At 54.5% G+C, this 15718-nt stretch overlaps 1 protein-coding gene across 15 annotated transcripts in view; it reads right to left on the minus strand.

The window, feature by feature from the left end:
• Positions 1–15718, minus strand: part of LOC123762900 (single-stranded DNA-binding protein 3) — an 871787-nt gene that overhangs the window by 748318 nt on the left and 107751 nt on the right. For all 15 annotated transcript variants that reach the window (XR_011222292.1, XR_011222291.1, XR_011222293.1 and 12 more), the window contains exon 3: positions 14701–14762. Coding sequence is in view for 12 of the 15 variants with exons in the window: in XM_069302207.1 (XP_069158308.1) it covers positions 14701–14762 (62 nt within the window). In the remaining 3 variants the exon portion in view is untranslated. The remainder of the gene's footprint in view (positions 1–14700; positions 14763–15718) is intronic.

The raw sequence follows: 15718 nt of genomic DNA on the forward strand, positions 1-15718 counted from the left end.
CTAGTACTTCCTCAAGCACTCTCCCAAGCACTCTCCCCCTAGTACTTCCTCAAGCACTCTCCCCCTAGTACTTCCTCAAGCACTCTCCCAACCACTCTCCCCTAGTACTTCCTCAAGCACTCTCCCCCTAGTACTTCCTCAAGCACTCTCCCCCTAGTACTTCCTCAAGCACTCTCCCAACCACTCTCCCCTAGTACTTCCTCAAGCACTCTCCCCCTAGTACTTCCTCAAGCACTCTCCCCCTAGTACTTCCTCAAGCACTCTCCCAACCACTCTCCCCTAGTACTTCCTCAAGCACTCTCCCCCTAGTACTTCCTCAAGCACTCTCCCCCTAGTACTTCCTCAAGCACTCTCCCCCTAGTACTTCCTCAAGCACTCTCCCAACCACTCTCCCCTAGTACTTCCTCAAGCACTCTCCCCCTAGTACTTCCTCAAGCACTCTCCCCCTAGTACTTCCTCAAGCACTCTCCCAACCACTCTCCCCTAGTACTTCCTCAAGCACTCTCCCAACCACTCTCCCCCTAGTACTTCCTCAAGCACTCTCCCCCTAGTACTTCCTCAAGCACTCTCCCAACCACTCTCCCCTAGTACTTCCTCAAGCACTCTCCCAACCACTCTCCCCCTAGTACTTCCTCAAGCACTCTCCCCCTAGTACTTCCTCAAGCACTCTCCCCCTAGTACTTCCTCAAGCACTCTCCCAACCACTCTCCCCTAGTACTTCCTCAAGCACTCTCCCAACCACTCTCCCCCTAGTACTTCCTCAAGCACTCTCCCCCTAGTACTTCCTCAAGCACTCTCCCCCTAGTACTTCCTCAAGCACTCTCCCAACCACTCTCCCCTAGTACTTCCTCAAGCACTCTCCCAACCACTCTCCCCCTAGTACTTCCTCAAGCACTCTCCCCCTAGTACTTCCTCAAGCACTCTCCCCCTAGTACTTCCTCAAGCACTCTCCCAACCACTCTCCCCTAGTACTTCCTCAAGCACTCTCCCAACCACTCTCCCCCTAGTACTTCCTCAAGCACTCTCCCAACCACTCTCCCCTAGTACTTCCTCAAGCACTCTCCCAACCACTCTCCCCTAGTACTTCCTCAAGCACTCTCCCAACCACTCTCCCCCTAGTACTTCCTCAAGCACTCTCCCAAGCACTTCCACAAGCACACTCGCCCTGCGCCGCCCCCGAGGCGCCACAGCGCTACGGTACATAAAGTTAAACAATTCCAGAAATCTAATTTTGTCTAGACATTTATATTTAATTATAGTAACTTAGTGTTGGTGAGCATACCTGGAGAGGCTCCAGGAGCATACCTGGAGAGGCTCCAGGAGCATACCTGGAGAGGCTCCAGGAGCATACCTGGAGAGGCTCCAGGAGCATACCTGGAGAGGCTCCAGGAGCATACCTGGAGAGGCTCCAGGAGCATACTGGAGAGGCTCCAGGAGCATACCTGGAGAGGCTCCAGGAGCATACCTGGAGAGGCTCCAGGAGCATACCTGGAGAGGCTCCAGGAGCATACCTGGAGAGGCTCCAGGAGCATACTGGAGAGGCTCCAGGAGCATACTGGAGAGGCTCCAGGAGCATACCTGGAGAGGCTCCAGGAGCATACCTGGAGAGGCTCCAGGAGCATACCTGGAGAGGCTCCAGGAGCATACCTGGAGAGGCTTCAGGAGCATACTGGAGAGGCTCCAGGAGCATACCTGGAGAGGCTCCAGGAGCATACCTGGAGAGGCTCCAGGAGCATACCTGGAGAGGCTCCAGGAGCATACCTGGAGAGGCTCCAGGAGCATACCTGGAGAGGCTCCAGGAGCATACCTGGAGAGACTCCAGGAGCATACCTGGAGAGACTCCAGGAGCATACCTGGAGAGGCTCCAGGAGCATACCTGGAGAGGCTCCAGGAGCATACCTGGAGAGGCTCCAGGAGCATACCTGGAGAGGCTCCAGGAGCATACCTGGAGAGGCTCCAGGAGCATACCTGGAGAGGCTCCAGGAGCATACCTGGAGAGGCTCCAGGAGCATACCTGGAGAGGCTCCAGGAGCATACCTGGAGAGGCTCCAGGAGCATACCTGGAGAGGCTCCAGGAGCATACCTGGAGAGGCTCCAGGAGCATACCTGGAGAGGCTCCAGGAGCATACCTGGAGAGGCTCCAGGAGCATACCTGGAGAGGCTTCAGGAGCATACTGGAGAGGCTCCAGGAGCATACCTGGAGAGGCTCCAGGAGCATACCTGGAGAGGCTCCAGGAGCATACCTGGAGAGGCTTCAGGAGCATACTGGAGAGGCTCCAGGAGCATACCTGGAGAGGCTCCAGGAGCATACCTGGAGAGGCTTCTGGGAGTGCTTCTACTCCCCGAGCCCGGCCTCAGGCCAGACTCGTCTTGTGAGAGCTTAGTCCACCAGGCTGTTGCTTGGAGCGGCCCGCAGGCCCACATACCCACCACAGCCCGGTTGGTCCGGCACTGCTTGCAAAAACGTATCTAAGTGCATACTTAGATACTTAGATCTTTAATACAACCACGTTCGTTCCAGCAACATTTTTAATGCTTGCTGGGAGGGTGTTGAACAGCTGTGGACCACTGATGTTTAGTGTTCTCTGATTGTGCCTATGGCACCTCTGCTCTTCACTGGTTCTATTCTGCATTTCCTTTCGAATCCTTCGTTCCAGTATGTTGTTATTCTACTGTGTAAATTTGGGACCTGGCCTTCAGGTATCTCCCATGTATATATTATTCGGGACATTTCTTTTCTCCTTTCCAAAGAGTACATTTTGAGAGCTTTGAGACGGTCCCAATAATGTAGATGTTTCATCGTGTCTATGCGTGCCGTATATGTTCTCTGTATTCCCTCTAATTCAGAGATCTCTCCCGCTCTGAAAGGGGAAGTGAGTACCGAGCAATACTCAAGACGGGACAACACCAGTGATTAGTATTAGCATTGTTGTGTGGTCTCTGGATGTGAACGTTCTCATAAACCATCCTATCATTTTCCTGGCCGCCGCTACCTTACCTTGAGGTTACCTTGAGGTGCTTCCGGGGCTTAGTGTCCCCGCGGCCCGGTCGTCGACCAGGCCTCCTGGTTGCTGGACTGATCAACCAGCCTGTTAGACGCGGCTGCTCGCAGCCTGACGTATGAGTCACAGCCTGGTTGATCAGGTATCCTTTGGAGGTGCTTATCCAGATTTCTCTTGAACACTGTGAGGGGTCGGCCAGGTATACCCCTTATGTGTAGTGGAAGCGTGTTGAACAGTCTCGGGCCTCTGAAATTGATAGAGTTCTCTCTCAGAGTACCTGTTGCACCTCTGCTTTTCAACGGGGGTATTCTGCACATCCTGCCATGTCTTCTGGTCTCATGTGATGTTATTTCTGTGTGCAGGTTTGGGACCAGCCCCTCAATTATTTTCCACGTGTAAATTATTATGTATCTCTCCCGCCTGCGCTCAAGGGAGTACAGATTTAGGCTCTTTAGTCGGTCCCAGTAATTTAGATGTTTTACTGAGTGGATTCTAGCAGTAAAGGATCTCTGCACGCTCTCCAGGTCAGCAATTTCTCCAGCTTTGAAAGGGGCTGTCATTGTGCAGCAGTACTCCACTCTAGAGAGCACAAGCGTTTTGAAAAGTATCATCGGTATAGCATCTCTAGTGTGAAAAGTTCTTGTTATCCAACCTGTCATTTTTCTTGCAGTTGTGATGGCTACTTTATTGTGTTCTTTAAAGATAAGGTCTTCCGACATGAATACACCCAGATCCTTTACATTGCCTTTTCGTTCTATGTTTTGATTTGCCTGAGTTTTGTACATGGTTTCTGTTTTTATATTTTCAATTTTTCCGTAGCGCATGAGCTGGAACTTATCCTCGTTAAACACCATATTATTTTCTGTAGCCCATAGAAAGACCTGATCTACATCTGATTGGAGGTTTGCCGTGTCCTCTATGTTGCCAACTCTCATGAAAATCCTAGTGTCATCTGCAAAGGATGATACAGTGCTATAGGTTGTGTTCTGGTCTATGTCCGATATGAGGATGAGAAAAAGTACTGGAGCAAGCACAGTACCCTGGGGGACTGAGCTCTTCACGGTTGATGGGCTGGATTTTATTTTGTTGACTATTACACATTGGGTTCTGTTAGTCAGGAAATTGTAGATCCATCTGCCTATTTTCCCACTAATTCCTTTTGAACGCATTTTATGTGTAATAACACCATGGTCACATTTATCAAAAGCTTTTGCGAAATCTGTGTAAATTACATCAGTGTTTTGTTTGTCTTCCAAAGCATCTAATGCCATATCATAGTGGCCCAGCAACTGCGACAGGCAAGAGCGCCCTGTTCTGAAACCATGTTGTCCGGGGTTATGGAGATGCTGTGATTCCATGTCTTTTGTGATCTTACTTCTTAGTACTCTCTCAAAAACGCTATATTAGCTCGGTTATGTTCACTAAATGTCAGGTCGTTAGACATTATAATTCCCAGATCTTACATGTTGCTTTCCTTCTATGAGTAGATCTGTGTCGTGTCCCCTGTGTTTCGTTATCTTACTCGTTTCCGCTATAGCCAAGTACCTGGAACTTGTCACCGTCAAACATGTTATCTTGGTGAGGACCTCACGCCACCACTCACAACTTACTTTTCCACTCAAATGGCGATTACAAATTTAAAACCAAACATGACCCAAAAGGCAGCCAACAAGCCACTAACAACCACCAAGCTACTAACAAGGGCCACCAAGCCACTAACTAGAGCCACCAACAACCACCAAGCCACTAACAAGAGCCACCAACAACCACCAAGCCACTAACAAGAGCCACCAACAACCACCAAGCCACTAACAAGAGCCACCAACAACCACCAAGCCACTAACAAGAGCCACCAACAACCACCAAGCCACTAACAACCACCAAGCCACTAACAAGAGCCACCAACAACGACCAAGCCACTAACAACCACCAAGCCACTAACAACCACCAAGCCACTAACAACCACCAAGCCACCAACAACCACCAAGCCACTAACAAGAGCCACCAACAACCACCAAGCCACTAACAACCACCAAGCCACTAACAAGAGCCACCAACAACCACCAAGCCACTAACAACCACCAAGCCACTAACAAGAGCCACCAACAACCACCAAGCCACTAACAAGAGCCACCAACAACGACCAAGCCACTAACAAGAGCCACCAACAACCACCAAGCCACTAACAACCACCAAGCCACTAACAACCACCAAGCCACTAACAAGAGCCACCAACAACCACCAAGCCACTAACAAGAGCCACCAACAACCACCAAGCCACTAACAACCACCAAGCCACTAACAAGAGCCACCAACAACCACCAAGCCACTAACAAGAGCCACCAACAACCACCAAGCCACTAACAACCACCAAGCCACTAACAAGAGCCACCAACAACCACCAAGCCACTAACAAGAGCCACCAACAACCACCAAGCCACCAACAACCACCAAGCCACTAACAAGAGCCACCAACAACCACCAAGCCACTAACAAGAGCCACCAACAACCACCAAGCCACTAACAACCACCAAGCCACTAACAAGAGCCACCAACAACCACCAAGCCACTAACAACCACCAAGCCACTAACAAGAGCCACCAACAACCACCAAGCCACTAACAAGAGCCACCAACAACCACCAAGCCACTAACAACCACCAAGCCACTAACAAGAGCCACCAACAACCACCAAGCCACTAACAAGAGCCACCAACAACCACCAAGCCACTAACAACCACCAAGCCACTAACAAGAGCCACCAACAACCACCAAGCCACTAACAAGAGCCACCAACAACCACCAAGCCACCAACAACCACCAAGCCACTAACAAGAGCCACCAACAACCACCAAGCCACTAACAAGAGCCACCAACAACCACCAAGCCACTAACAACCACCAAGCCACTAACAAGAGCCACCAACAACCACCAAGCCACTAACAAGAGCCACCAACAACCACCAAGCCACTAACAAGAGCCACCAACAACCACCAAGCCACTAACAACCACCAAGCCACTAACAAGAGCCACCAACAACCACCAAGCCACTAACAAGAGCCAGTTTGAATCGTAAATAAACTGTTGTATGGTGTACTAAGCATCAGTGTGACAACACACGCTTATATAAGGCACAGGTAAATACAGGTCAAGAGAGGCACAGTGGACACGGATATACCTTGAGGTTACACACACACACACATCACAATAGCGCGATGCATCAAATGAACAAGTCCACAAGGGCCGTGACGTAGATTCGAACCTACGTCCGAGAGCATCCCAGACACTGCCCCAATCGACTGAGCTACGACATGGTAAAAGAATTGCAACCTTGAAATCATCTTGATTTACCAACGGATCCTGCAGTCTCTCCGAGACATTGTGATTTCTGAGCATAATGAAGTAAGGGCGAAGAGGTAGAACAACCTATTGACATAGCTCGAGTGCACGGGGGAGTTGCGTAAAACTCTGGATAAACCCTGGTTTGTGTCTCGGAGAGACTGCAGGACCCGCTGGTAAATCAAGATGATTTCAAGGTTGCAATTCTTTTACCATGTCGTAGCTCAGTCGATTAAGCCAGCGTCTGGGATGCTCTCGGACGTAGGTTCGAATCTTCGTCACGGAAATCAGAATTCCATTTCACCTTTGTAAATGCACATTAATGACACTATGTAAAGAACACATCGACCACTTTATGTAGGGCAGACGTAACTGTATATCTATGTATTCATGTCTGTAGGTTAGATTAGCATTTTAAAAGCACTACAATCACCTTCTGTGGTTGATTGTTCAATAAATCCCTGAACTATGTTTAACTGTTTCAATCTTGCATTTTCTTCCATATCGTTCACTTCAGTACGTTATTATTTTACTGTGTAGATTTGGGACCTGACCCTCCAGTATTTTCCATGTGTATATTATTTGGTATCTCTCTCGTCTCCTTTCTAGTGAGTACATTTGGAGAGCTTTGAGACGATCCCAATAATTTAGGTGTTTTATCTCGTCTATGCGTGCCGTATATGTTCTCTGTATTCCCTCTATTTCAGCAATCTCTCCTGCTTCCATTGTGATGGGATCCCTGGAGATGGGTGTGGGCGGCGAGGGCTGCTATAGTATATAGTACTACAGTATAGAGGCACTATAGTACTATACTTGTGTCCGTGTGTGTGTCCGGGGCTACGGGTGTGTCCGTGTGTGTGTCCGGGGCTACGGGTGTGTCCGTGTGCGTGTGTCCGGGGCTACGGGTGTGTCCGTGTGTGTGTCCGGGGCTACGGGTGTGTCCGTGTGTGTGTCCGGGGCTACGGGTGTGTCCGTGTGCGTGTGTCCGGGGCTACGGGTGTGTCCGTGTGCGTGTGTCCGGGGCTACGGGTGTGTCCGTGTGCGTGTGTCCGGGGCTACGGGTGTGTCCGGGGCTACGGGTGTGTCCGTGTGTGTGTACGGGGCTACGGGTGTGTCCGTGTGTGTGTCCGGGGCTACGGGTGTGTCCGTGTGTGTGTCCGTGGCTACGAGTGTGTCCGTGAGAGCCCTCGAAGCCACCGTGACATATAAACAGAACAACAGGTGAACACTCACATCATTCAGCTATTAATTAAGGCCGCCAGGTGAGCACACTCAGTTGATGAACTCGTCCTAATTTATGCCAGAACCACCAGTGGTTCACAACACCACCATCAGTGGTTCACAACACCACCATCACTGGTTCACAACACCACCATCACTGGTTCACAACACCACCATCAGTGGTTCACAACACCACCATCAGTGGTTCACAACACCACCATCAGTGGTTCACAACACCACCATCAGTGGTTCACAACACCACCATCAGTGGTTCACAACAACACCATCAGTGGTTCACAACACCACCATCAGTGGTTCACAACACCACCATCAGTGGTTCACAACACCACCATCAGTGGTTCACAACACCACCATCAGTGGTTCACAACACCACCATCAGTGGTTCACAACACCACCATCAGTGGTTCACAACACCACCATCAGTGGTTCACAACACCACCATCAGTGGTTCACAACACCACCATCAGTGGTTCACAACACCACCATCAGTGGTTCACAACACCACCATCAATGGTTCACAACACCACCATCAGTGGTTCACAACACCACCAGTGGTTCACAACACCACCATCAGTGGTTCACAACACCATCAATGGTTCACAACACCACCATCAGTGGTTCACAACACCACCATCAGTGGTTCACAACACCACCAGTGGTTCACAACACCACCATCAGTGGTTCACAACACCACCATCAGTGGTTCACAACACCACCATCAGTGGTTCACAACACCACCATCAATGGTTCACAACACCACCATCAGTGGTTCACAACACCACCATCAGTGGTTCACAACACCACCATCAGTGGTTCACAACACCACCATCAGTGGTTCACAACACCACCATCAGTGGTTCACAACACCACCATCAGTGGTTCACAACACCACCATCAGTGGTTCACAACAACACCACCAGTGGTTCACAACACCACCACCAGTGGTTCAGTGTTGCTGGTGGACCAACAGTCAGCAGGAACAGTGTTGCTGGTGGACTAACAGTCAGCAGGAACAGTGTTGCTGGTGGACCAACAGTCAGCAGGAACAGTGTTGCTGGTGGACCAACAGTCAGCAGGAACAGTGTTGCTGGTGGACCAACAGTCAGCAGGAACAGTGTTGCTGGTGGACCAACAGTCAGCAGGAACAGTGTTGCTGGTGGACAAACAGTCAGCAGGGACAGTGTTGCTGGTGGACCAACAGTCAGCAGGAACAGTGTTGCTGGTGGACCAACAGTCAGCAGGAACAGTGTTGCTGGTGGACTAACAGTCAGCAGGAACAGTGTTGCTGGTGGACTAACAGTCAGCAGGAACAGTGTTGCTGGTGGACCAACAGTCAGCAGGAACAGTGTTGCTGGTGGACCAACAGTCAGCAGGAACAGTGTTGCTGGTGGACCAACAGTCAGCAGGAACAGTGTTGCTGGTGGACCAACAGTCAGCAGGAACAGTGTTGCTGGTGGACTAACAGTCAGCAGGAACAGTGTTGCTGGTGGACCAACAGTCAGCAGCGACAGTGTTGCTGGTGGACCAACAGTCAGCAGGAACAGTGTTGCTGGTGGACTAACAGTCAGCAGGAACAGTGTTGCTGGTGGACCAACAGTCAGCAGGAACAGTGTTGCTGGTGGACCAACAGTCAGCAGGAACAGTGTTGCTGGTGGACTAACAGTCAGCAGGAACAGTGTTGCTGGTGGACCAACAGTCAGCAGCGACAGTGTTGCTGGTGGACCAACAGTCAGCAGGAACAGTGTTGCTGGTGGACCAACAGTCAGCAGGGACAGTGTTGCTGGTGGACCAACAGTCAGCGGGGACAGTGTTGCTGGTGGACCAACAGTCAGCAGAGACAGTGTTGCTGGTGGACCAACAGTCAGCAGGAACAGTGTTGCTGGTGGACCAACAGTCAGCAGGAACAGTGTTGCTGGTGGACCAACAGTCAGCAGGAACAGTGTTGCTGGTGGACCAACAGTCAGCAGGAACAGTGTTGCTGGTGGACCAACAGTCAGCAGGAACAGTGTTGCTGGTGGACCAACAGTCAGCAGGAACAGTGTTGCTGGTGGACCAACAGTCAGCAGGAACAGTGTTGCTGGTGGACCAACAGTCAGCAGTGTTGCTGGTGGACCAACAGTCAGCAGGAACAGTGTTGATGGTGGACCAACAGTCAGCAGGAACAGTGTTGCTGGTGGACCAACAGTCAGCAGGAACAGTGTTGCTGGTGGACCAACAGTCAGCAGTGACAGTGTTACTGGTGGACCAACAGTCAGCAGGAACAGTGTTGCTGGTGGACCAACAGTCAGCAGGAACAGTGTTGCTGGTGGACCAACAGTCAGCAGGGACAGTGTTGCTGGTGGACCAACAGTCAGCGTGGCTCAGCACGAGGTCACAGGGATAAAATTCCCATGCATTATTAACCCAGATCAATAGGTGTTGCAGGTGGCGCCAGTGGGCGGTGCGGGACGCTGCCCGTACACCAGCGGCCCCAGGCAACACAGCAGGTCTTGCCTGCACCTCTTGTGCCACCTCCTGCCCTTCATCTCTCCCTTAAACCACCCGTCGTCGCCCTCCCTGTTGCCCCTCAGGCGGATAACGGCCGTTAACGGGTAAACTGTTTACAACTATGTGTTACATCACGGCAGTGTAAGTACGGCCCCCACCACCGTGCCATGGTGGGGGGTCATGGTGGGGGGGCCATGGTGGGGGCCATGGTGGGGGCCATGGTGGGGGGGGCCATGGTGGGGGGTCATGGTGGGGGGGCCATGGTGGGGGGTCATGGTGGGGGGGGTCATGGTGGGGGGGCCATGGTGGGGGCCATGGTGGGGGGCCATGGTGGGGGCCATGGTGGGGGGCCATGGTGGGGGGCCATGGTGGGGGGTCATGGTGGGGGGGCCATGGTGGGGGGTCATGGTGGGGGGGGCCATGGTGGGGGGCCATGGTGGGGGGGCTATAATGGCGTGTGACAATGCCCTGGAGCACGCCGGGGGCCGTGCGTCTCAAGGGCCTGGGTGCTTGCAGGCAACACCCACCCCCCCGTGTCCCGTGATGCTTGCAGGCAACACCCCCCCCGTGTCCCGTCATGCTTGCCGGCAACACCCCCCCCGTGTCCCGTGATGCTTGCAGGCAACACCCCCCCGTGTCCCGTCATGCTTGCAGGCAACACCGTCCCCCCCCGTGTCCCGTGATGCTTGCAGGCAACACCCCCCCGTGTCCCGTCATGCTTGCAGGCAACACCGTCCCCCCCCGTGTCCCGTGATGCTTGCAGGCAACACCCCCCCGTGTCCCGTGATGCTTGCAGGCAACACCCCCCCGTGTCCCGTGATGCTTGCAGGCAACACCCCCCCCGTGTCCCGTGATGCTTGCAGGCAACACCCCCCCCGTGTCCCGTGATGCTTGCAGGCAACACCCCCCCCCCGTGTCCCGTCATGCTTGCAGGCAACACCCCCCCGTGTCCCGTGATGCTTGCCGGCAACCCCCCCCCCGTGTCCCGTCATGCTTGCAGGCAACACCCCCCCGTGTCCCGTCATGCTTGCCGGCAACACCCCCCCCCGTGTCCCGTCATGCTTGCAGGCAACACCCCCCCGTGTCCCGTCATGCTTGCAGGCAACACCGTCCCCCCCAGTGTCCCGTCATGCTTGCAGGCAACACCGTCCCCCCCCCCGTGTCCCGTCATGCTTGCAGGCAACACCGTCCCCCCCCGTGTCCCGTCATGCTTCCCGGCAACACCCCCCCCCCGTGTCCCGTCATGCTTGCAGGCAACACCCCCCCCCCGTGTCCCGTGATGCTTGCAGGCAACACCCCCCCCCCGTGTCCCGTGATGCTTGCAGGCAACACCCCCCCCCCCGTGTCCCGTGATGCTTGCAGGCAACACCCCCCCCCCGTGTCCCGTCATGCTTGCAGGCAACACCCCCCCGTGTCCCGTCATGCTTGCAGGCAACACCCCCCCCGTGTCCCGTGATGCTTGCAGGCAACACCCCCCCCCCGTGTCCCGTCATGCTTGCCGGCAACACCCCCCCCCGTGTCCCGTCATGCTTGCAGGCAACACCGTCCCCCCCCCCGTGTCCCGTCATGCTTGCAGGCAACACCCTCCCCCGTGTCACGTGATGCTTGCCGGCAACACCCCCCCGTGTCCCGTGATGCTTGCAGGCAACACCCCCCCCCTGTCCCGTGATTCTTGCAGGCAACACCCCTCCCGTGTCCCGTGATGCTTGCAGGCAACACCCCCCCCCCCGTGTCCCATGATGCTTGCAGGCAACACCCCCCAGTGTCCCATCTTGCTTGCAGGCAACACCCCCCCCCGTGTCCCGTCATGCTTGCAGGCAACACCCTCCCCCGTGTCACGTGATGCTTGCCGGCAACACCCCCCCGTGTCCCGTGATGCTTGCAGGCAACACCCCCCCCTGTCCCGTGATTCTTGCAGGCAACACCCCTCCCGTGTCCCGTGATGCTTGCAGGCAACACCCCCCCCCCCGTGTCCCATGATGCTTGCAGGCAACACCCCCCCCCCCCGTGTCCCATGATGCTTGCAGGCAACACCCCCCAGTGTCCCATCTTGCTTGCAGGCAACACCCCCCCCCCGTGTCCGGTGATGCTTGCAGGCAACACCCCCCGTGTCCCATGATGCTTGCAGGCAACACCCCCGTGTCCCGTCATGCTTGCAGGCAACACCCCCCCGTGTCCCGTCATGCTTGCAGGCAACACCCCCCCCGTGTCCCGTCATGCTTGCAGGCAACACCCCCCCCGTGTCCCGTCATGCTTGCAGGAAACACCCCCCCCCGTGTCCCGTCATGCTTGCAGGCAACACCCCCCTCCCGTGTCCCGTCATGCTTGCAGGCAACATCCCCCCCCGTGTCCCGTCATGCTTGCAAGCAACACCCCCCGTGTCCCGTCATGCTTGCAAGCAACACCCCCCCCGTGTCCCGTCATGTTTGCAGGCAACACCCCCCCCCCGTGTCCCGTCATGCTTGCAGGCAACACCCCCCTTGTCCCGTCATGCTTGCAAGCAACACCCCCCCCCCCGTGTCCCATGATGCTTGCAGGCAACAGCCCCCCCGTGTCCCATGATGCTTGCAGGCAACACCCCCCGTGTCCCGTGATGCTTGCAGGCAACAGCCCCCCCCCGTGTCCCGTCTTGCTTGCAGGCAACACCTTCCTGTGTCCCGTGATGCTTGCAGGCAACAGCCCCCCCCCGTGTCCCGTCTTGCTTGCAGGCAACACCTTCCTGTGTCCCGTGATGCTTGCAGGCAACACCTTCCTGTGTCCCGTGATGCTTGCAGGCAACAGCCCCCCCGTGTCCCATCTTGCTTGCAGGCAACACCCCCCCCGTGTCCCGTCTTGCTTGCAGGCAACATCCCCCCGTGTCCCGTCTTGCTTGCAGGCAACACCCCCCTATGTCCCGTGATGGTTGCAGGCAACACCCCCCCCCGTGATGCTTGCAGGCAACATCCCCCGTGTCCCGTGATGCTTGCAGGCAACACCCCCCGTGTCCCGTGATACTTGCAGGCAACACCCCCGTGTCCCGTGATGCTTGCAGGCAACACCCCCCACCCCGTGATGCTTGCAGGCAACACCCCCCACCCCGTGATGCTTGCAGGCAACACCCCCCCCCGTGATGCTTGCAGACAACACCCCCCTCCCGTGATGCTTGCAGGCAACACCCCCCCCCGTGATGCTTGCAGGCAGCACCCCCCCCCGTGATGCTTGCAGGCAGCACCCCCCCCGTGTCCCGTGATGCTTGTAGGCAACACCCCCCGTGTCCCGTGATGCTTGCAGGCAACACCCCCCCCCCGTGTCCCGTGATGCTTGCAGGCAACACCCCCCTGTGTCCCGTGATGCTTGCAGGCAACACCCCCCCACCCCGTGATGCTTGCAGGCAACACCCCCCCCGTGTCCCGTGATGCTTGCAGGCAACACCCCCCCGTGTCCCGTGATGCTTGCAGGCAACACCCGTGTCCCGTGATGCTTGCAGGCAACACCCCCCGTGTCCCGTGATGCTTGCAGGCAACACCCCCGTGTCCCGTGATGCTTGCAGGCAACACCCCCCCGTCCCGTGATGCTTGCAGGCAACACCCCCCCGTCCCGTGATGCTTGCAGGCAACACCCCCCCCCCCCGTGATGCTTGCAGGCAACATCCCCCGTGTCCCGTGATGCTTGCAGGCAACACCCCCCTCCATTGTCCCGTGATGCTTGCAGGCAACACCCCCCCCCGTGTCCCGTGATGCTTGCAGGCAACACTCCCCCCGTGTCTCGTGATGCTTGCAGGCAACCCCCCCCCTCTGTGTCCCGTGATGGTTGCAGGCAACACCCCCCCCCCTGTGTCCCGTGATGCTTGCAGGCAACACCCCCCCTCCATTGTCCCGTGATGCTTGCAGGCAACACCCCCCCCCCCGTGTCCCGTGATGCTTGCAGGCAACACCCCCCCCCCCGTGTCCCGTGATGCTTGCAGGCAACACCCCCCCCCCGTGTCCCGTGATGCTTGCAGGCAACACCCCCCCGTGTCCCGTGATGCTTGCAGGCAACACCCCCCCCCCCCGTGTCCCGTGATGGTTGCAGGCAACACCCCCCCCCCCGTGTCCCGTGATGGTTGCAGGCAACACATGCCACTAATAGTGAACATTTACAACACTGGAGCCGACATTAACACTGGTGCTAGTAGTAAGACCATCAGACCGTCACCGTTGTCACTGTACCGTCCACCACATTACCTGTCTACCCACCACAACACAACCTAACCTAACCACCCCAACCTGTGGGGGACACCCCCACCCCCCCACCGCTGACATGGTTCGCACACTCCTACACTCACCACCTCCCCCCCCCCCTCCTCAATACACAAGGTGTAGAGAGTGTTACACAAGTATCAATACTCACCACCACCTTACACCACCCTACACCCCCCCCCTCCTCAATACACAAGGTGTAGACAGTGTCACACAAGTATCAATACTCACCACCACCTTACACCACCCTACACCCCCCCCCCCCTCCTCAATACACAAGGTGTAGACAGTGTCACACAAGTATCAATACTCACCACCACCACCACAACACCACCACCTTACACCACCCTACACCTCCCCCCCCCTCCTCAATACACAAGGTGTAGACAGTGTCACACAAGTATCAATACTCACCACCACCATGAATGTAGAAACCCCGGCGGCTCTCCTAATGTTATATTTTTCTCCCATCTTATCTGCAACACAAACACATGTAACATTAGTCTCTTATGTAGCCGCGAGTGTTGGGCCATCACTCATTAATACTATTAACCTTGGCGTTAACACCAGTATGATTACAATCAATAATTGTTCACAGAACCACAGATATTAACATCAGGTACAACACTAAACACTTCAACAAACACTATGACATTCGTATGTGCCAAAATTCATGGTATATATATACAAAACAAACAAAGTTGACATTATAGCTGGCCTACATGAAGTACAGGCAGTGTTTTCAGCGCTAACTGTAACCCACACTATCATTACTATCAGAGTGAAATATGTATACCATAGTACAATCTTTTTCAGATGTGACAGACAACACATGTGACAGGATGGGGGTGGGCCTATAAGACACACACCTGCAAACACCTGCTGAACACAACGAACGATATGGTGGAAGTTGTGATAATCAAATTAGATATCAGACATGTGGTGTTATCCTCTTGTGTATGTCGCCAGAGGTAAATCCTCAGCAGTTTAAGGACCAACTAATGGAAACAGAATACAGCTTAGAACCCCTTGACACCCCTGCCACCTCTCACCACCTTGCCTGGGGCCGTCAACCTCCGCCACCTGGCACACAAGGTGGACACTACACTTATATCTGGGAAAGTAGCCTAAATGAACAGTCACACACACACACACGACCTCATACGGAGGTGTCACAGATTTGGCTTAAACCAGATTGAGATTCTTTATTATACACCCCATACCCATCCCGTGGGCGGTGGTGGGCAAAGGGTTACAGAGACACATAATGGGTTCAGGAACTGAACCCTATAGTTCATTTAGCTAAGCAAGTGACAATCTCTTGAAGCTAGTTACACAATGGTTAATGATATATATACATGTACATATACATACAAACATTTACATAAATACATATACACATCTTTCTTTATATCAAGTGATTCATCAAGAG

This window comes from Procambarus clarkii, chromosome 47 (assembly GCF_040958095.1).
Source record: "Procambarus clarkii isolate CNS0578487 chromosome 47, FALCON_Pclarkii_2.0, whole genome shotgun sequence".
Classification (NCBI taxonomy): domain Eukaryota; kingdom Metazoa; phylum Arthropoda; class Malacostraca; order Decapoda; family Cambaridae; genus Procambarus; species Procambarus clarkii.